At 42.5% G+C, this 22939-nt stretch overlaps 1 protein-coding gene and 1 non-coding gene across 6 annotated transcripts in view; both read left to right on the top strand.

Moving 5' to 3' along the window:
- Positions 1 to 22939, top strand: part of znf385c (zinc finger protein 385C) — a 153361-nt gene that overhangs the window by 111967 nt on the left and 18455 nt on the right. For all 5 annotated transcript variants that reach the window (XM_057860702.1, XM_057860704.1, XM_057860703.1 and 2 more), the window contains 3 exons: positions 7038 to 7180; positions 12472 to 12582; positions 19475 to 19649. In XM_057860702.1, the coding sequence (XP_057716685.1) occupies positions 7038 to 7180; positions 12472 to 12582; positions 19475 to 19649 (429 nt within the window). The remainder of the gene's footprint in view (positions 1 to 7037; positions 7181 to 12471; positions 12583 to 19474; positions 19650 to 22939) is intronic.
- On the top strand, positions 12273 to 12344 carry trnat-cgu (transfer RNA threonine (anticodon CGU)). Its single transcript has one exon. It is a non-coding gene; the product is annotated as a tRNA-Thr (tRNA).

Genomic DNA, 22939 nt, shown 5'->3' with positions numbered 1-22939 from the left:
CGGCACGCCGCTCACATCCAAGCTCGACGTCCGCCGGTTATTACGGACGGGGGCGGAAAGCGTCTGTCTTTAATTAAAAGTGACGGCGGGGCTAATGTCGTCCATCTAAAATGGCTCCCAGGGTGACCCGGGCCGGCGCTCGCTTCGTGGCTCTCAAATTCAACGTAGCCGTCCTGTTTCCACGACTTGCTCGCAGCGCAAAGAAAGAAACCATCATCATTCTTTGTTTTCAAGCAGCTTTTAGATCCGGCCGTGTGTACATGGCTTCATGTTCTCAGATGGTATAGTAGCAAGGGTTCATGTTCACATTTTCAGTTTTTCTCATGAGGTATTGTAATCTTCTCATGATGTCATCATCATCTTTTGATTTTCCCTTTGTTGTGAATAACGTCATTTAAAGTATTTTTGTCACCGTGTTATGTGTGTGTTAGGATTATTCTCATTTTCTTACATCATGTAAAATCTTCATTGTTAGGGTCCGAGCAACGACAGGCGCGAGGTCTTATTGTTTTGCAAAGGATTATTATTCTTTTTTCATGGCAAATGAAAAATGGCCAATTTGGAGGTCTGAACATGCTCTGAAACCCACCGAAATTTGCACATACATGCGCCTTCCTGTAAATTTTGATCAATTTGCAACATTGCCAAAAAAAAAAAAAAAACACCAAAAGCCACAAAATGGCACAGTGGTGCCCATCTGAATTTTTAAAAAAGGCCTCTCCATTTACATTTTTTATACCTAGAGCGATGAAATTTGGGGAGTCGAAACATTGTGCAAAGCTGCTTCAAAAAGTTTCTTCAACCCATACAGTGTTGTTTTCGTCAACGATAACTATAACGAAAATATTCTGTCGACAAACAATTTTTTCTTGACGATGACGACACGATAACGAGCTAAAAACATGTCTTGGGAGACTAAAACATAACGACACGAATAACTGTTTTCGTCTGACGAGACGTGAACGAGCCGAATATGCGCCATAGTTTTGGTCACACGTTCACAATGTGTGTCTGGTTGTGTCACTCATGTGACGTGCTGTGCCCTCCCCCAATTCACCCGCTAGTGTCCTCTCCAGTCTTCCCATTGCCTGTGTCAAGTTACTCCTGCTAAGATTAGTCTTCTTTTCTTGGCAAGAAGAGAGAATATGCAATGTTGCTTTAGCCTTTTAAGGTCTGTGCTGAGTCATCATCACGCACTAAATGTAACTCTTAGCGTTAGCATAGCATTCATGTTCTTGTCATCATCAGGCTTTTGTTAACGGCGAGTGTCCTCTTAAACTGTGCTGAGCGATCATCACATTAGTTGTAACTCCTAGCATTAGCATAGCATTTACGTTCATGTTAGCATCAGGCTATTGTTAATGGCAAGCGTCCTCTTAAACTCAACTTTTTTTACATACAGTTCGTGGCGTCCTGATGGGTCTTTTTTTTTCCATTATACAGACAAAAACATTTTTATTGAACATCAGCTAAAACTACACGAAATTAGTCTTGAATTTTCGTCCCAAAAAAACTAGATGAAGACAAACACATTTTGAGATGACTAAAATATGACTGACTAACAAGTATTGTCATCCAAAAGACTAAGACGAAAATAAAAAGGGCTGCCAAAAACAACACTGCACCCATATTCCAAACCTAACAGGTAATCGGGTATTTTGGATTGAATGTTAAAAAACATGCAATTTTAGTCGAAAACCAGCATGCAGGTTTGAGACCATTGCGCCGAGGCAGTTAGTTGGAGCCTCCTCAAAATTGGTGAGACTGTTCATGAGACATATGAGATGTTAATTTATCAAAATGGTGAGTTTTCATTCACGGGCCTGATTTGGGCAGGGTACCAAAGTCAGGTATTTTTGGGCAACACGCCAATTCAGTAAATGACTAATGACTCCCTGAAACAACGCTCAATCTTTTTCATATCTGGCATGTATGTGAGGTATCCGAGCCTGAACACGACTGCATTGAAATATTAGTCCAGGCGCCCCCTAGTGGGAACAGGACATGCCCTTTTTTACGAGAAAGGCTCCTCCTCGGGAAAAAAGTCAATTAACCTGAAACCTGCATCACAGGAGCCTTAAGTTTTTGTTGAAGCAGCGGGGTCCAAATCTTCTTCTTCTTCTTCCTTCTTCATGGAAAATGTAAATGGTCAATTTGAAGGCTTGAACATGCTCGTAAACTCACCAAAATCTTCACCTACATGCGGCTTTGCGCCTTTAATTTCTATAATTTTGCAACTTTGCGAAAAAGGTAACAAAATGGCTAGGGGCGCTCTCTTGAAATTTTCATTAATTTTATTCTTTCATGTCATGGTCTCTACAGTTCATATTGTCATATTGTCACATTCTCCTGCTAACCTCATCTACTCATGTCATTTCCCTCATAATATCAATCCGACTCTTTCCGCAATCGGCGATCATTCAACATTCCCCTCCGTTGACAGCGAGGGACGTCAAAACTATTCCAAGGAGTTTGGCTAGCTTTGCACGATCGGGTGCCATTGACCGTATTAGAAGTCCAATCTGCCCTGACCGCTCTGGAAATGTGGGCAGCGACCACATGATGATCGCCTTCAACGGCAGCCAATATGTTCGATGATGAAATAACATTAAAGCAGTGACAAGTGGACCAAGTCAAAGGAAAGAGTTCATTTTTAGAGCACATTTAGTTTCCTTAATGACAGCCAACGAGTTAATCGTGTGTACGGTATCGTTGCAGACGTGTCCCACGCGCATTTATTAAAATGAAAATTTGCACCCACGCGCACGCACACGCATCCAACAGATGCGGCGTGACGCTCTCTGGCTGTTGCGTAACCAAATGCGGTGACTCAAGCCGTCGGTGGCCAAGGAGAAGAAGAAGAAATCGGACATTTGGCTTTGAGGCCCGGACTCGGGCAGACTTTGGATAAACACAAAGACGGCGTGAAACCAACGGACGATGTCGCGTCATGATAGAAAGAGGTTGTCCACGGCCGCCGGCCGCAATAAGCCACGATGAGTGCAACTTTCCTTTGGGCGAGTGTCTGGCACGCTCGTACGCACATGCGCGCGTGTCAGGTCAGGTACTGATTTAATAAGGTGCCCGGGGAGTCGCTGAGCTTTATCGGCTGATAACTGTCTCCCCTGCAAGTCCACAAAAGGGCTCAGAAAAAAACAAACATCCAGCAGTGGCTCTCGCGGATGACATATTTTTATATCCGTATTCATGCTGAGTATTTTTGCTGCACATTCAGATAAGTACATATACAATTTGTAGCACGTACTGAAGATTTCACTAGCCTGCTGTCTATTGTCTACTCACTGGCTGCCATTGATTCTTGAAGTGAATAGATGGGTTTAGTTTTCTCTTCAAAATGCTAAAGAGTTTTTCATACCGTCAACGCAAAGTAGACTTACTTTGAACTCCTTCAGTGCCACTGACGATGATAAGGGCCCGTAACCTGCGGCTCCGGAGCTGCGTGTGGCTCTTTTCATCCAGCTGCTGTCAATTTCAATGAGTTTGTCAATACATCCATTTTTCGTGATTATGTGAAATATAACTAGGCTCGCCAACTCCCTGAAAAAAATAAGGGTAGAGCTGGCCGGCGAAAACGCAGTCACTCTTTAATTAAAAAAAAAAAAAAAAATTGTTATAATAATTTTACTCAAAACTGAATTAGGTACATATCACATGTGATCGGATCGGGGACATTGCTAACAAATATACCGTATTGGCCCGAATATAAGACGGTGTTTTTTGCATTGAAATAAGACTGAAAAAGTGGGGGTCGTCTTATATTCGTGGTCTAGACATTATACCCATTCACGACACTAGATGGGGCCAGATATGAAATAAGCGAATGCTGAACTTGAGGAGTAATGTTCTGTCAGGACAGATCTCAGCTATTCTCAATTTTAACCAGTTTGCATTATTTTATTGCACTGTTTTTCCTTATTCAGATTTGTTTCAAGACTACAGTTACAGTTAGACTTCACTTTGATGGTTAAGCAATTTTGTTGTTTTATCACAATAGATTGGTTTATTTACATTTCAAAAACCAGAAGCCATTCATTTACGAATGTGATCGCACTTTAGTTTACATATTTAAAATAACATGTTTTTTCTCTCAGATATATTGTTATAATCATTTGTTTCGGATGTACATTAATTATTTTCTGTATAAAAAATAATTTGGTGTTCAAGAAGTCTTTTTTCAAACATGAGTCTTGAGAAAGAGGGGGTCATCTTATAATCAGGGCCATCTTATATTCGGGCCAATACGGTAATACAATTAGTGAAAATAGAGTTCACAGAGAAGAACAAGAAAACAAATGATCATCATCATTTTCAACATGCTTTTTACTCTGGCTTCACTCAAACCTCTTATCTCCCGCACTCTTCCGTTGTCTTCCGTTAGCGACAGTAGCTCGACCAATGAGATGAGTGGGATTTGGTGTTGTCATTGTTCCGTCAGCTCATCAGTCAAAAAGTAGTAGCGGCGTTTCCCGGCATATTCCGGTAAAGCACCAAACCAGTATTCGTTCCTTCCACAGATAAGACATTATTTTCAAGTTTGATGATAATAAGAGACAAAGTGCGTCCCTTGAAAGCTCAAATAAGTTCAATGAAGAAACAGTATCTCTTCTCGTATTTACTGTTTGACTGTTAGTATTCCTCTAACACACCCAATATAAAATAAATAGCATTTATATCACGGTTTAAGAAAAAAAAAAACAAGCAGAATATATTTGATATTATGAACAGTTGCATTTGGAATGATTAGAACTTGCAGCGCCAAGACAACGTGCAGATAAGGACGCCTTCTGACCACGGAAGCCTTACTGAGCAAGATTGACGCTGAGTACCAGATGACAGGCAAGACATCTACAAGCCCACGTCTGAAACACAAATCCCTCAATCAGCTTTTTAGGAAAGTCCAGAACAAATGGCGGGACGTCCTGTACTACCACAACACCCGATAACAAAAGCAACTCCAAGCTTAATAGCTCAGCGCCTCTCAGACGGCGAGGCGCGCCGAACCTCCCACCTCAGTTGCCTCATTAACCATGACCCAGCAACGGTGACATAAACTTGACCGCCCAAATCTGCAACAGAAGAGGACCCAAACACACCCCTCTACCTGCCCACGGCCCGCCCCGCGACAGCCTTCAAAAAGACTGAATGTTTAACTAATCGTTGTCATTTTTAACGGGAACCTTTTGTTGACTTGTGATACGGTGACCCTAGAATGAGTCTGCCTCCTCGCCTGGGTCTGTTGCTGTTTTGCCTTGCCGTTTGATCGCTGTCGACCTGAATAAATTGTCGGCTTGTGTTTCGGAGCCTTCTTCCAGTTTTCAAAATGGAGTCAGTACAAGGGGTTAAGACAAAGGTGAACGCGCAGAGTTTGGCCTTTTGGCCGGGTTGTCGGGGTTCCGCCGGCCCGAGTCGTTGGAACTACGCCAGCGCGCGTACTTTAGTTCCTGAATACCGGTCGATTCCGGTTTTTCAAGGGACAGTTGGCAACTGTGAGAGAATTTTATTCATGCTTAAAACACAAGCATTATACATCATATTTTGTATGCTTTTGTGTTGCTTGCATGAGAACATTGTAGCATAGAGCATCATTGTTATATTAACCTGTTTGAGTGTGCCTTCCCATAGCCTTGACTGTTGTGGACTGTATCACAATATGCCCAAATATGGACTGTTATGTTCCTGTGTTTTCCAATATGCCCAGAATGAATACAATGGGCGACTGTGGCTTATCAGACTGAACCGGCGTTCAAGGTCATAACTTGAGGTGTTTTTCCCCTAATAGAGGATGTTTTTCTGTAACTTGAGATATTTTTACCAGGATATGCTATTGTAAGTTGCAGTTTTGTTTCTATGATGTCAACCTCTAAATAGAGGCATGCCCTGCATTTCTCTGTTGTCCACATGCGGAGAGGACGCTTTGTGCGTGGCTCCGCATCTGTACCCGAGAGCTCTTGTTCATAAAGCCTTCGAAGCAAAGCAATCCATGGTTGGGGTCTGATTCATTTCTCATCGAGCTATCGAGTTGACACTTGTCTTGGAGCAACCCTAAATGTAACATGACTACAAAGTTAGGGTTTTGAGGCTTTTGATGTCTACAGGTTTAGGAACATTCTCATCACATTTTTTTTCATATAGTGTGAATGGGGATCTCTTTGAAGCATTGTCTGTATGCAAAGGTTTTAAAAACAAAACAAACAAAAAAACAGATTGTGTCTTCCTGTAAGAGTGCAATTTGTCCCATCTTATTTTGCGGTCACTGATTGCTTTTTTGTCTGCGCCGTAAGTTATCGCCTCGCGATGCCGAGCCCCTTTCCGCTGACCCGGGGCTGACACCGATGATTGATCCTGCCGCTCGTGTAAATGCCCGCGCGCTGCCAGAGCGCGCTGAAACGCGACCGAGCGGAAAATTAGAAATCTCTTCATCCCGACGCTATTTGAAATCCGATAGCCCCTCCCCCCGCCGTGCACCCACCTTTTCGCTGCTTTGCGTCGGTAATGAAATGATGCCTTTTTGTGTACGTACATGAAGGGCACCTGAGCTACTGTGTACATCAGCTGGAAGTGCAGCTGCAAAAAATGAAGATATTTCCTTTTAGCTCGCCCATTGAGGCTGGTAGATGGAGTAGAATTGCTTTAAAAACAAACTGAATGCTCAAACGAAGGACAAAAAGCTTTTTATTGTTGTTACGCGCAGGTGTGCAACTCAAGGCCCGCCGCATCATTTTGCGTGGTCCAAGAAAGTACATCATGACATTAATATTACTGTGATGTTATCAGAGAACGTATACTATTTTTTTCCTTTTTAAAATGTAAAATGGAGAGATTCGTAAAATGACTCATTCACGGCGATGGACGTCCAATCCGTGTTTACTGTCAGAATGGATTGGACGTCTATCGCAGTCAATGGAATGTAGGCCGCTCAGGTTCAATTGTATTTGATGTCTTTTTTTTTTGGCTTCGAATATTTCATGTTGCTATTTGTAGGCATCTGCTAACACGGTCTGGTCTGTGTTGTTCAGGTACGTCGGGGCAGAGCGGGCCACTGGTGACCCCGCTACCGGTGACGGGCCGGCCGCTGCAGCCTCAGCTGGACCTCAAGCACCTGCTGCCGTTCAGACTCAACGGTTCCTCGCCGCTCAGCCTCTTCCCCAACTTCAATACGGCGAGTGAAGTCAGGCCAATGGCCGTTTGCTTTCCATTCTATTAAGAGTCATTTCATTTTTTTTTACCACACATTTCTCTCTTCCTTTGCCTCGGTTACTAGGTATCTGTATGGTCTCCCCTCGGTAATAGTAGAAACAGAGACAGCAACTCTCCTATTTTTTTGGTAGCATATATTTATCGATGTTCTCCTCCTTTCTCTGTCTCCGCCTCAAACCCTTTTCTGTCCGAGCTGCTTTCGCTGAAAAAACAAGCAGAACCAAACTCCCATGTGGCAAATTAAAACCTATAAAGACACAGATTTGTGTTCTCTGTGTCGTAGCGGCCGAACAGGCCCAGCTTAAAAATATAAAATAAAATTGAAAAAAACAATAACTGTGCTCGTCAGACTGAATAATAGCAACATGTACTATACATCAAAAGAAAGGTAAAAGTGTGAGGATTCCATTTTTACTTCTCCACACAGTCTCCACCTCTCTCAAGAGCTACAGTCCACCTATGAACAAGGGCATGTATACCAGTGTTGTAGAACTCCGCCGGTTGATCTCTAAGCCAATTCTTGACAGCAGTTTCCACTTCATTGTCATTGCCATATCGGTTGCCCCAGAGTCTTTCTTTCATTGGATCAAAGAGGTGGTAGTCTGACGGTGCCAAATCAGGAGAATATGGTGGATGTGGTATGACAGTCCATCCAAACGAAATGATGACCACCATGGTCCTAATGCTTGTGTGAGGACGTGCATTGTCATGCTGGAGGAATACATTTGCCATGTCCAAGTTGGGCTGCACACGTCGAATTCTTGCTTAGAGCTTCCAGTGTCAATGTATACCTCAGGGTTGATGGTTTTGTCAGGAATTTGCGGGCAGGCAGGTGGTGTGGACTCAAATGCAGGGAAACAAAAAGCAGCCAGGCAGGTGGTGGTGATCTCAAAAAACGTTTTAATAATAACTAATAAAAACACGAAGTACAACCAAAAGTACTGGGGATCAAAAAGGCAAGGTTCAAACAAAACTTCCTTTATCAGAGGGTTTAGTACATGAGGGCTTGGACAGGGTCTTGACTTTGACGCAGACAATGACACAACAAGGAGTGAAAAGAAACCAGGAGCTTATATACACACACAGACAAGGGGAGCAGGTGAGCACAGGAGGATATACTAGGAGCAGGTACAACAGGTGAAATCAATGGGTAATCACAGGGACAAGTCACACTAGGAGAAAACAAACACAAAACCTAACAGGTTTCCCCTCTTCGCCAAAAAATGCACAAGGATTACACCTTGAGAATCCCAAAAAACGGTGGTCATAATTTTGCCAGCTGACTTTTGGGCCTTGAACTTTTTGACAAGCTTCTAGAGGGGCAGCCATTTTGGAAGCTAGTTTAAGCTTTAAAAACCTGAAAAGAAGAAAACACATATAACAATCGCAAAAAGGTGTGTCCTATCACGTTTGTGCCAAATATTAAACAATATTGGTAAAATCCAAATGCACTTGAGTGCATTACTTTTTGAATGCCCCTCAAACATTTTTTAAAACCCATCTTTTTCACCTGATTTCGATTCCTCTGAAAATGACGCGTTCGGGGCCGATTTCTGATCACGCCATCAGATCGGGGCCCATCTTTAAAAACGTCCGAAATGTTCCATTTTTCGGGGTTTGATCTTATTTTAGCGAGTAAGCTCAAAGATCGTGGATGCAGACGGAATGATATCGCAGGTGACAAAGCCTTGGGGGAGGTCTCCGCACTCTGAGTGCTCTAGCTATCAATAATTCACTTTTAAAGTTGGCGTAAGGTCCAGGAGGTGCGTATATGTTTGTGTGTGCGTTCGCCGAGCATCCATCTGCAGCTAAATGAAACATAAACCACTTTACACTCTCGCGCAGTCACAAAAGCCAGACAGACCACACGGTGTGTGTGAGGCACAGAAAGTGAAAAGTGTCCCGCTCCACTGTTTTGTCGGTACCCTAACCTTTCAAGGCTTTCAGCTATGGCCCTGCCGTCACCCACGTGGTGTTACGGAGAATCCCACGCGTCGGCTGAAGGGAAAAAAATAATAAACCGCGGCACAGGTCTTGCTTTAAATACAAGGGAAGCAACGTGGAAGTCCAAACATCTGGCGCGCTGAATTAGTGGTAACTGGTAAGGTGTCGTAAATTGTCTTCTTTTACTAACTACCACAATATATACTCTGTGCAGAAGCGTAGCAACGGCCCCCGGGGGCCCCAGGCAACAAGCAACATGGGGCCCTTTGAGCGTGTGCAAGTAAGGGGGACAGTTGGACTTGCAGCAATAGAAGATAGAGTCGCAACACAAAAATACCACCATCGGATGCGGAGGTATATACCTTTGTGTGAAATCAGTAGTCAGATTGGCCCTACGACCCACCAAATTCAAATTATTCCGTAAAAACCACTGATTGGTGGACTACCGACCGAAATGAGTATTAAATTTGTTCATAAAATTGTTTAGCATTATTTTAGATGCATATATGTTATATTTTTCTTACAGAGTATTCGACAAGGAATACGATAGACCCATTAATAGACTTTTTGGGAAAAATCACCATTTGTTTAAATAGTCACATGAATAATGAGGTGGCCTGTGAAATTCAACATAAAACAGCTCGGAAAGGACTTTCCAGAGAGTACTTGCGAGTCACTCTTCAAACAATCATATGGTATTAATAGCTGATCGGACTTTCTTAAAACACGTATAATCTTCATGACATGGTTAGTGCTGATTGGGATTGATATCAGAATCGTTCGAGAATCTGCCAAATGATTCCATGGTATTGAAACAACCCCCACACTTGTCGCTGCGACAGTGCAGTAAAGCTGCGTGTGCTAAATCTATTAGCTCTCTGGGGGCCCCTGCTGGCTGGGGGCCCTAGGCAACTGCCTGGTTTGCCTAATGGGGCGCGACGCCTCTGACTCTGTGAATACTATAGGGTGATGGAAGTGAATGAGTGGATTTGGATTTCATCGTCCTTAGATATTTCTTTTGCTGCTCTGGTTACCAACATGTTTTTTAGGTATGTTCTCAAGTGATGTGTCGGCCCAGCTAAAAGAAAATGAGTGCAAATCGTGTGTCGCCTCGGCCCGCGTAGGAGATGACCAGTCTACAATAGGTGGGGCAGCTGCGGCATCAATCACACGCTCTGTTCAGTTGCTTTTCTCTACCGTGACGAAGAACGTGTTGTCCAGGACGAAAGGGAAAGGGGGGGGGGGGGGGGGGGGGTGATAAATGCACCCGTCTCTTCGGCTAAACGCCCTCCCGAGCGCGGCCGAGCTACGGTATGTCTGCGGTGGGACAGAGAAGACAAAAGAGGCATTTAGAAGGCAGTGGACTCAGGATGTCTGCGGACACACAATAGGAACATTCCTTTAACAAAGCGTGAGCTTTTTGACGTTAAAGAACAAAGTTATTGTCACTTAAGGTGACAATCGTGAAGAAACGTCGAGACCACTTCATTTTTTTCAGTTCTCGTTTCTTCATATCTTTTGATTTGGACCAAAAAAAGTGCTTGAAGGGATCCACGGATAGAAAGGCTTATAGTTCTTAAAAAGATAAACCTTAATATGAGTTAAAATAATTTGATATTGAAACCCCTCTTGATTTATTTATACAATTTTTTAAATTAGTTGTTGTCACTGGTGTTGACGTCTCAGGGCGGTGACGTCACTTGGCTATGCTGCAGGGCATCCAGAGTATGACTTTAGCAACATAAACAACCCTTTTAATTTGAACCCGAGAGTAACATTCATGAGCATGACGCACTGTTGATATTTCACAAAATGAGCAGCGAAAGCAAAATGAACAGGAAAGACGGAATGAGAGGAGAGGAGAGTAGGACAAAACCTGTGTTCAGCCGAAATGTCCCTAACCACCCACGAAACGTCCTCCAAGAGGCAAACTTAACACCCAAAGTACTACCATGCGCTTTCAGCTTGTTTTGTTTAGATGCATACAGACAGAAAATGCTAAAGATGCCTTAAGAAAATACTTCAACATAGTAATATCAAATTAAATACGCTACGTGACTAATGTGGTCAACAGATCAACAATCTGCTTTAAAACTACCACAAGAAAATATAATGCTTAAAAGTATGAGCGGGAAAAACATGCAAAAAGTATTTTGAGGCAATGAAAAGGTAATAATTAAAGACTCCATAAAAACACAAATAATAAGTATTCGCCGCTTTTACCCGATGTGCGCAAGTGTTGGACGTCTCTCCGTGTAGGAAGGAATTGCAGAACACCGGTAGTGTTTGTCTAGTGAGTGACAAACTACGTCATCACCCCGAGCGTCCATTGCGCGCTTAAAACATGGCACCCTCCGTAGATCAAAACATGTACTAAATATTATAGATTTTTAATTCAGTGTTAATATTTTATGTGTTTCTAATAACATATTTTAGTAAAAGAGAACGATTGTGGCTTATTACAGCCTACGCGTCTTTAAGTCCAAGGTTTCCTTTAAGGTTAAGGAAACAGAAGAAGGAAGTGGATTTTATGAAGCAAACTGGAACATGCGTCATCCGGAATTTGACCAAATCGCAATTATCTTCATGTGAGACCTGAGCAAATCTCACTTTCTCTGAGGTGCGGTGGCCAAGTGGGATGGTGTCACTCTCGAAAACTGTGGATCACGTGTCTGCACCTGTTCTACATCTTGAAGAGTTTTGACTCTTTTATTGATTCTCAATCCGTATCATGATTTAATGCAGAACCTGAGCAAAGCGGGCGCCGTGGCAATGAGGATCACGGGCCCGAACCCCGTCCGCATCTGTGCATTGGAAAGTTGAGTGTTTCATAGGCAATTTTATGCAGGAGCTGAGTAAATCTAAGTATCGAAATGTGCAGTGGCCAAGCAGTAAGGTGCCGCTCTCCTAAGCAGAGGGTGAAGCTCTCGTACCTTTGTGTAAGGGTATATCTTAAAATTTTGAGCCACATCGGTCTTACCTATTACATATGGGAGCGGTGGACAACTGGTAAGACGTCGTTTTTTTGTAAAAAACCGTCAGGTACCTTTAAATTTTGGACACTTTGATTGATTGTCAATCAGTCGAGCAAATCAAGCTACTTGCACGCAGGTGCGGTGGCCAAGCGGTAAGGCGTCGGTCTCGTAAACCGAAGATCACGGGTCCGAACCCCGTCCGTACCTTTACGTAAGGGAATCTGAGCTCCTCTGGAAAGACTTGTATTTCTTGAGACTTTCAGCTGAAGTACCTGTTTGTTAGTCCAAAATTGGCCTGCCTCGCACGGGTGCTTGACTGATATGTCTTTTTCAGATGGACCCTGTTCAGAAGGCGGTGATCAATCACACCTTTGGCGTCCCTCAGCCCCTCAAGAAGAAACAGATCATCTCGTGCAACATTTGCCACCTGCGCTTTAATTCTACGGTATGAACGCATTTTATTTGGGTCAGACGGAGGGAATGCATTTTAAGATTGAATGCGCCAAACCTCCTTGCCTCGGGGAGCAACACTTTTTTGTGTTTCTGCCTTCAAGCGGTCTACAACTTGGACTGTGACTTCTTGTGAATATACAGTGGTATGAAAAAGTATCTGAACCTTTTGGAATTCCTCACATTTCTGCATCAAATCACCATCAAATGTGATCTGATCTTTGTCAAAATCACACAGATGTGAAAACAGTGTCTGCTTTAACTAAAACAACCCAAACATTTATAGGTTTTCATATTTTAACGAGGAGAGCAAGGAAAAAATGTCAGTAGGGGGGAATAAAGAGGGGAAAAAAAGAGCAATTTCAACCAATTTTTACCAAACAATTTAAGTCAGTTGTGAGCCCGAGCACTGATAAGTGATTTAAAGCCTCCCTTCTCACTATAAAACACAGACCTGGTAAGAATAGTTTGTTCGGCACTCTTGCTTCTCTCCCAAGGAGTGGCCGTCCACCAAAGATGACGCCAACAGTTGAGCGCAGAATACCCAGAGGTAAAAAAAAAAAAAAAGAACCCAAGAGTGCCTGCTAAAGACTCACAGAAATCACTGGGACGGTTCAATAGCTCTGTGAACACATCAACTATATGTAAAACAATGTCCAAGAATGGTGTTCATGGGAGGACTCCACGGAGGAAGGCACTGCTGTCTAAAAAAACATTGTTGCTTATTTAATGTTCGCAAAAGGGCACTTGGACACTCCACAGAAATTATTTTGTGGACTGATGAAACCAAAGTTGAAGTGTTTGGGAGTAACACACAACGTCATGTGGAGGAAAAATGGAACATCAACACCTCATCCCCACCGTGAAGCATGGTGGAGGGAGCATCATGAATTGGGGCGGTTTGGCTGCCTCAGGGCCTGGACGACTTACGATTATTAATGGAAGAATGAATTCAAACGTTTTGCAGGAAAACCTGAGGCCATCTGTCAGGCAGTTGAAGCTAAAAAGAGGATGGATGCTGCAACAAGACAATGATTCAAAACACAGAAGTAAATCAACTTTAGAAGAACAAAATACACGTTCCGGAGTGGCCAAGTCAAAGTCCAAACTTGAACCCCATCGAGATGCTGTGGCATGACCTAAAGACAGCGATTCATGCCAGACATCCCAGGAATCTGAATCTGACTGAACTACAGCAGTTTTGTAGAGAAGATTTGTCCTCATCGATGTGCCGGACTGATCTGCAGCTACAGGAAGCGTCTGGTTGAAGTTATTGCTGCCAAACGGGGAGCACAAAATATTAAATGTGATGGTTCACTTACTTATTCCCCCCCCCCTACTGTCATTGTTTGCGTGCTCTCCTCATTAAAATATGAAAACCTATAAATGTTTATAAATGTTTTAGTTGAAGCCGACACCTTTTTTTCATCTGTGTGATTTTGGCAAAGATGAGATCACGTTGGATGGTCATTTTATGCAGAAATGTGAGGAATTCCAAAAGCTTCAGGTACTTTTTCATACCACTGTAGAGCGTGTGTGTATTTTGTCAGACTTTTTTGAAAATGTTGGTTTAGCACTAGGGATTAGACAGCAGGGAGAGCCTGCGTTTATCAGCCACGAGCAGAAACAATCAGCAGGCTCAGCGGGAAGCATTCACACAAGCACAAGCACAAGCACGGGGAGTGAGTCACATGTCTCAGGTCGTTTCATGCATATGCACATAAATAAACTGCCAGACATCAGTGATGAAGTCTTAAGATGGGGGACGTTTTCTGCTGGTTCAACTCTCAATCCTCCCTCAGGCCCTTGAAGAAGATGCTGAGCATTTTTCATGCTGTTTGTAAAACAGATGATTGTAAAAGGGTTAGGCCAGTTGGAGCTATTTGCGCTATTGCTGCGAAATGCTGATACACTGTATATCGTCTTAACAATAGTTATTATGTACTGTCTTTAAATCTCTTGTATTGTCAATTTCAATAGTAAATGGGAAAATGCCATTTCTGGAGAAATAAGAAGTGTGTCACTTCCTTGTTAACTCATTGGCTGCCATTGACGGCGCCAGATTTCCAATTCGTTTTGACTGGAAGGGATTGTATGTTAATAACAAATTGTAAATTGGTCAAAGTGGACAGAAAAAATTATACAGGTAGTCCCCGGGTTATGACGGACCCGATTTGTGAATAAATGCTTAAATTCCTGAATTCTTTATAGATATGGATGTAAAAAAAGTCTCGATTCTTGGTTAAAAAAAAAAAGCGTGCGGGTAGCATTTATTTTACGTAAATATTGCAAACTATGAGGCTAGTCAGTAAGGAAATTAGCGGCCGCCATATATAAACAAGGAGCTTTTTCTGTTGAAAATTCTTGTGAATAAATGCTTAAATCCCTGAATTCTTTATAGATATGGACGTAAAAGAGTCTCGATTGTTGGTTAAAAGCAAAAAACTGTGCAGGTAGCATTTATTTCACGAAAATATTGCAAAGTATAATGCCAATGCTGTAGTGGCTAATTTCTCCCATTGATTCTTTTTTCACGTTTCAAAATGCATGCATGGTACGAAAAATATAATAAATGACCTTTAATCCTGGAACAAATCACTCCTGAGAAAACCCTGACTGTTTGTATTCAGTACAGATTTGATACTTTTTCAACCTAAATCCTGCGTTAGATCGCCGCACGTGACCGACTGCTAATAAATGAAGCGGAGTGTTGGACGCCCCCCTTCTGGAAGGCTTGACGCAGTGAATAGGGAATGTGTCATGACAATACATTATGAAGTCTATGTTTATGGTTTGGTGTTACACTTGGATTGCGCCTTTCCACCTTTAAGGCCCTCAAAGCGCTTTTACGCTGTATCCTTAGCTACCTACTGGTGACGCAGCACCAGGAGCAAGGTGGCGTTTAGTATCTTCCTCAAGGATACTTAGATGAGTTCATCAAGGGGGAGAATCGAACCCACAGCCTCTGGGTTGGTGAACCACTACACTGAGTCGCGCCATCCCCAAAGCAAAGCATCCCTACAGTTATAAAAAAAAGTAGGGCTGTCAAACAATTAAAAATTTTTAATCGAGTTAATTACAGCTTAAAAATTCATTAATCGTAATTAATCGCAACTCAAACCATCTATAAAATATGCCATATTTTTCTGTAAATTATTGTTGGAATGGAAAAATAAGACACAAGACGGATATATACATTTGATATACGGTACATAAGTACTGTATTTGTTTATAACAATAAATCAACAAGATGGCATTAACATTAACATTCTCTTAAAGCGATCCATGGATAGAAAGACTTGTAGCTCTTAAAAGATGAATGTTAGTACAAGTTATAGAAATTTTATATTAAACCCCTCTTAATGTTTTCGTTTTATTAAAATTTGTAACATTTTCAATCAAAAAATAAACTGGTAGCTCGCCATTGTTGATGTCAATAATTACACCATGCTCACTCATTGTGGTTAAACCCATAAAATCATTTGGACCCAAGCGCCAGCAGAGGGCGCCAAACACCAAAAAACAAGTAACAAGCGGACATTACACTGTACTGTCATTTTAATCTGTTTGAGCGGGGCATGTGCGTTAATTGCATCAAATATTTTAACGTGATTAATTTAAAAAAATTAATTACCGCCCGTTAACGCGATAATTTTGACAGCCCTAAAAAAAAACACACACACAACAAACACTGTACTCACCTCTATTGTTTGGATACATCTTCAATCGATGATGCGGGATGGCCACATGATATCTCATAAAAGAGAACCAGATAAATCACCACAAGACACAAATATATGGTGCTTAGGCACCTTTCCTAAGCATTTTCAAGAATTTGAACAACCCTTCCTCAAATGACTGGCGTCATCAAGTTCTGGAGTCAAAACTAGAATCCAGAGTTAGAGCTGGAATGGATTGAATGACATATTTTGATCTTTTCCCACAATTCGTCTGTTCCTTCAGACTTTTTAACATTGTTTCATTTGCATTCAGTTTAGTTTTGCTTCAGGACATCATCAAGCTGTGGCTATTTTTAGCAACAAAGTGTGGCCATCAAAATAAATAAATAAATAAATTTCACAGTGTTCGTGAAATCAAGCCAAGTAACATTACTGTGTATATTGGCAGGACACAATGAGTGTCAGTGTTTAGTGTCACCGGTTACGTGGAGACTCAGCTGGCGGCAGAATCGGTCGCATCGCGGCAATGTTTGAAGCCTTTTCACAGCACATTAGTCACAGCATGCTCGACCGTGACAGCCACTTTATTTATAGTCCTCTTCATCATGCAAAGCATACGCGTTATTACATCCTAGAAGCGCTGCTGCTGATGTTGCTGCTAAATCCCAAATCATTCAAGGGCGCAATCAATCTCCCGTCCGTGATCTTTTGCTCGTGACGTTGACGTTTTGCTCCTCTCGATAACGGTGCGGAGGTCGAGAAAAATCAGCTCTTCAATTGGGAGTCATTTGTAGTCGCACAGGCATCGAGTCCGTGTTGTTGACATGCATGACCACTTGACCACTGCACCTAAAAAAAAAATGGAATTCCACGTGTGTGTGCCTACACTGCTGGCCATAAGTATTGGCACCCCTGCAATTCTGTCAGATAATGCTCAATTTCTCCCAGAAAATGATTGTAATTACAAATGCTTTGGTGGTAATATCTTCATTTATTTTGCTTGCAATGAAAAAACACAAAAGAGAATGGGGGAAAAAATGGAAATCATTATCATTTTACACCAAACTCCAAAAATGGGCCAGACAAAAGTATGGGCACCCTTTCAAAAATCATGTGATGCGTCTCTAATTTGTGTCCGTTACTTACCTGTGGCACCTTACAGGTGGTGGCAATAACTACATCACACTTGCAGCCAGTTAAAATGGATTAAAGTTGACTCAACCTCTGTCCGGTGCCCTTGTGTGTACCACGTTGAGCATGGAGGAAAGAAAGAAGACCAAAGAACTGTCTAAGGACTTGAGAAGCAAAACTGTGAGGAAGCACGGGCAATCTCAATGCCACAGGTCCATATCCAAAGACCTGAATATTCCTGTGTCTACCATTTCGCAGTGTCATCAATAAGTGTGAAGCCCATGGCACAGGGGGCTAACCTCCCTAGATGTGGACAGAAAGGAAAAATTGATGAGAGATTTCAACGAAAGATTGTCCGGATGGTGGATTAAGAGCCTCGACTAACGTCCGAAAAATTTCAAGCCGTCCCGCAGTCCGAGGGTACAACAGCGTCAACACGTACTATCCATCGGTGTCTGAATGGAAATGGACTCTATCCAGGAAAACCCCGCTTCTGACCCAGAGACATAAAAAAAGCCAGGCTGGAGTTTGCCAAAACTTACCTGAGAAAGCCCAAAAAATTTTGGAGGAATGTTCTCTGGTCAGATGAGACAAAAGTAGGGCTTTTTGGGAAAAGACATCAACATAGAGTTTACAGGGGAAAAACAAGGCCTTCAAAGTAAAGAACACGGACCCCACAGTCATACATGGCGGACGTTCCCTGATGTTTTGGGGTTCCTTTGCTACCTCTGGTACTGGACTGCTTGACCGTGTGCATGGCTTTATGAAGTCTGAAGACTACCAGCTTAATGTAGGGCCCATTATGAGAAAAGCTGGGTCTCCCTCAGAGGTCATGGGTCTTCCAGCAGGACAATGACCCAAAACACACTTCGAAAAGCACTAGAAAATGCTTTTAGCGAAAGCACTGGAGACTTCTACAGTGGCCAGACCTGAATCCCATAGAACACCTGTGGAGAGATCTGAAAATCTCAGAGACCTGGAGCAGTGGGCCAAAGAAGAATGGTCTAAAATGCCAGCAGAGCATTGTAAGAAACTCCCTGACTGATACCGGAAGCGGTTGTACGCAGTTATTTTGTCCAAATGTTGTGCTACCAAGTAGTAGGCTGAGGGTGCCAATACTTTTGTCCGGCCCATTTTTGGAGTTTTGTGTGAAATGATAATGATTACATTTTTTTTTTCATTCTCTTTTGTGTTTTTACGTTGCAAGCAAAATAAATGAAGATATTACTACCAAAGCATTCGTAATAGAAATCATTTTCTGGGAGGAATTGAGCAATATCTGACAGAATTGCAGGGATGCCAATACTTGTAGGTATAACTCGCATCAGAAAATTCTTTCATTTCAGCCATTTGCATACTTAAATACATACTGAGTGAAGGTCATTTCTTTCATTGAAAGGCGTCAATGCTATAGGTATTTAAAAGTGCAATCCTTTCAAAGGTACAGATGGGATTTCAACCCATGATTTTCAGTTTACGAGACTGCTCAATGATGCCTGGGCTGTGAATTCAATTCAACTCAGAAGACATGGTTTTGGGTTTTGCAGAGTATATTTTGTCTGTGACTACAGGGTGAGATTTGTGGATGTACCAGTCCAAATCTTCCCAGTTCGCTCCCAGGCAAAGAAACAATGACAGCTAATGAGTTGATAACGGTCCATATTTGCAGAATACGGGTAGGTAGAGCACTTTCCACATGGTCTGATACTAAGCAATTAATCTCCGATTTTAGAAGACTGTGAGTAGCTACTACAATTTCCCCCAGCTTCCACATGGTAATCTTTTATCGATTTGCTCTGATTGGACTACGGGGTTGGCGTTGCTCTCTGATTAAGCTGTGTGGGGGGGGGCACGTCATTAGCGTGCGCAGCGCGCGTATGTATCACGGTCGGAGGCGGCCTCTCGCGGCGCACATTGATAGGCTGTAGTTGCGCGCACGCAATTATACCTCTGGCCTCTCGGCGTGCCGCCACCGTTATCAGGCGGGAACAGACCGCCGTTCGCAATGCGCATTTTTAGAGATATTACACGGATTCAAGTTTTCTCTCTCGCTCCTTTTTTCTGGTTGCGCTGCAGAATCAGGCAGAGGCGCACTACAAGGGCCACAAGCACGCACGCAAGCTCAAAGCCGCCGAGGCGCAGAAGAACAGGCAGCGGCGGTCCGGCGAGGCTCCGTCCGGCGGAAGGGAGCGAGACGGGACCAAGACGTCGGAGCTCGCTCTCGTGGACTCCGGCTCTGAGGATGGAACGTGTACGTAAGAAGCGTCCGGAACATCAATGGCGCCGAAACATAATCATGCAATGACTGCCATCCCAGTTCAAATGCATTTTGCCGTCGTAATATGCTCTGCTTAAGGTATCTAAAACTCTAAAACTATCTAAAGCTCCCAATCTTTTGGCATTTTTCGCTGTCAATGTGACAGCCAAAATTCCCCGCCTCATCTTTATTCTCCACGCAAAAGCAAATACGAAGCAATGCAACGTCACCACCTACAAGGATCTGTAATTCATTACAGCGCAGTAGAAAATTCAAAATCCAAGATAAGCATAAGACAAACATGGCCGATCCAATAAGAACATGTGTTGCTTTTAGTGTTTAGTCGACGGTTACTCCAAAACGTTGTCATCAGCCCTCAAAATTCAAGTCTACTTTTCATGTAAAAGTAATAAATAGAACATTGCTAGGATTCAGTCTGACAAACGACATGCCAAATAAGCAAGGGAGAAGGTAGGGACATAACACTAGCAACTTTTCAGGACACTCAAATTGTTCCCACCAACTTTTAAGCAACCTTATTTGCATTGTACTGGTCCTTCTAAAAAAAATGAGCATATTGTGATAAAGTTCATTATTTTCTGTAATCTTTCTGTTAAACTTTCATATATCTTAGATTCATTACGCACAACTGAAGTAGTTCAAGCCTTTTATTGTTTTAATATTGATGATTTTGGCCCAAAAAGTCAAGAAAAATCCCTATCTAAAAAAATTTGCATATCATGAAAAGGTACTCTAAAAAAACTACTAACCTAATCATCTGAATCAAGGAATTAACTCAAAACCCCTGCGAAAGATTCCTGAGGCTTTTAAAAACTTCCAGCCTGGTTCATGACTCAAAACCGCAATCATGGGCAAGACTGTCGACCTGACTGCTGTCCAGAAGGCCATCATTGACACCCTCAAGCAAAAGGCTAAGACACAGGAAGAAATTTCTGAGCAAATAGGCTGTTCCCAGAGTGCTGTATCAAGGCACCTCAGTAGGAAGTCTGTGGCAGGAAACGCTGCACAACCAGAAGAGGTGACCGCACCCTGAGAAAGATTGTGGAGAAGGGTCGATTCCAGACCCTGGGGGACCTGCAGAAACAGTGGATAGAGTTTGGAGTAGAAACATCCAGAGCCACCGAGTGCGGGCGTGTGCTGGAAATGGGCAACATGTGCCGCATTCCCCAGGTCAAACCACTTTTGAACCGGAAACGGCGGCAGAAGTTCCTGACCTGGGCTACAGAGAAGCAGCACTGGACTGTTGCTCACTGGTCCAAAGTACTTTTTTCAGATGAAAGCAAATGTTGCATGTCATTCGGAAATCAAGGTGCCAGATTTTGGAGGAAGCCAAAATGCCTGAAGTCCACTGTCAAGTACCCCCAGTCAGTGATGGTCTGGGGTGCCATGTCAGCTGCTGGTGTTGGTTCAAGGGCAGGGTCAATGCAGCTACCTATCAGGAGATTTTGGAGCACTTCACGCTTCCATCTGCTGAAAAGTTTGATGGAGATGACGATTTCATTTTTCAGCACGACCTGGCACTTGCTCGCAGTGCCAAAACCACTGGTAAATGGTTTACTGACCATGGCATTACTGTGCTCAATTGGCCTGCTAACTCTCCTGACCTGAACCCCATAGAGAATCTGTGGGATATTGTGAAGAGAAAGTTGAGAGACACCAGACCCAACACTGTGGATGAGCTTAAGGCCGCTATCGAAGCATCCTTAACACCTCCGCGGTGCCACAGGCTGATTGCCTCCATGCCACGCCGCATTGAAGCAGCCATTTCTGCAAAAGGATTCCCGACCAGGTATTGAGTGCATAACTGATATAATTAATTGAAAGTTGACTTTTTTTGTGTTAAAAACACTTTTTTGTGTTGCTCGGATGAAATATGCTCATTTTTTGAGACTGGGATTTTTGGTTTTTCTTGACTTTTTTGCCAAAATCATCAATATTAAATCAATAAAAAGGCTTGAACTACTTCAGTTGGGTGTAATCACTCTAAAATATATGAAAGTCTAATGTTTATTAGTACATTACAGAAAATAATGAGCTTTATCACAATATGCAAGTTTTTTGAGAATGACTAGTATAATGAGTTCATTTATATAGGTCATTTAGATTGTCTTCCCATATGTTGTAAGGATAGATGATGACTTGACCTCCTGCCACACAGACCAACACACGCACTCACACAGCCCCGACAGATTAATGTCAACAACATGCCGCGCCCTTCAAAGAGGAGGGACATTTTATTATTTTTTTCGGCCAGCAGCAGCCACTGTAAGTAATGTAAAATGACGGCAATGTTGTGGAGGTGGGGGAAACACCACTAATTTTGCTACTGAATGTACGACCTGCATCAGAGTTAGCATAACAAAACTGTGCGAATTTTTTAACCTGCAAAACTACTGCGGTCAGCCCAGCCTCCACAAGTCAAGCCAGCTAGCCGGCCCTCATTTGGATCATTGTTTGCATTATACATTACGGTAATGCAACACGGTGGCTTCAGACCCTTTATTTAAAAAAACGGGAAGCTATTCAAGAAAGGGTCCTCTTCAAGGTGACACTGACATGTACATGAACATGTTCTGACATGAAAAAAAAACCTGTGAAATAAAATCAAACATCTGAATTTCTTGAGAGTACTTTGGTTCGAATCTTGGGGTAGCCTAGTATGCCTCAGATGCAGATCAGTCCTTATATATCTCTCTATATATATCTATATATATATATCTGACTTTTTTTCCCCAAATCACTTTCATTTTCCAATACTTTAGTTTGACTTTAGGGGTGCTCGGACTTGCACTTCAAAATGTTTCTTTTGTGGTTTGTGAAAACCAAAGTTTGAAATGGACATTGTATCACCTGAACCAATACACATGAAAGTTAGTATAAGTAGATAGATTTATTTGCGTTGATCATTTAGCTTATCAATTCATTAGGTTCATAATCGTGCGAAATGTAGCCCAGACCCCTGTTCAATAATCTGTTTGGTCTTATTAATGTCCCGTCCCCAGCAAAAAGTGTACATGCAGGTTATGCTATGTTATATTCTCCCTACTATTGAGACCAAATCTTTTTTATGTGTTGTCTCATCTCTTCAGACTTAAACTGACAAAGGTCTCTTTGTTTTCGTCATCCAAGATACTCGTTCAGCTCGTCATCGTCATGACGATAGGGTCGTCGACGAAATCATTTCCTTTTCCTCACCGTTAACGTCAACAAAACTGCCTCGCGAGAGTAGGCAACTAAAGTAGAGGTCGCACCTGAACGAATTG

The sequence above is a fragment of the Corythoichthys intestinalis genome, chromosome 16 (assembly GCF_030265065.1).
Source record: "Corythoichthys intestinalis isolate RoL2023-P3 chromosome 16, ASM3026506v1, whole genome shotgun sequence".
NCBI classification, from domain to species: domain Eukaryota; kingdom Metazoa; phylum Chordata; class Actinopteri; order Syngnathiformes; family Syngnathidae; genus Corythoichthys; species Corythoichthys intestinalis.
The sequence above is the reverse complement of the archived record's forward strand: the minus strand, read 5'-3'. Positions and strand labels throughout refer to the sequence as shown.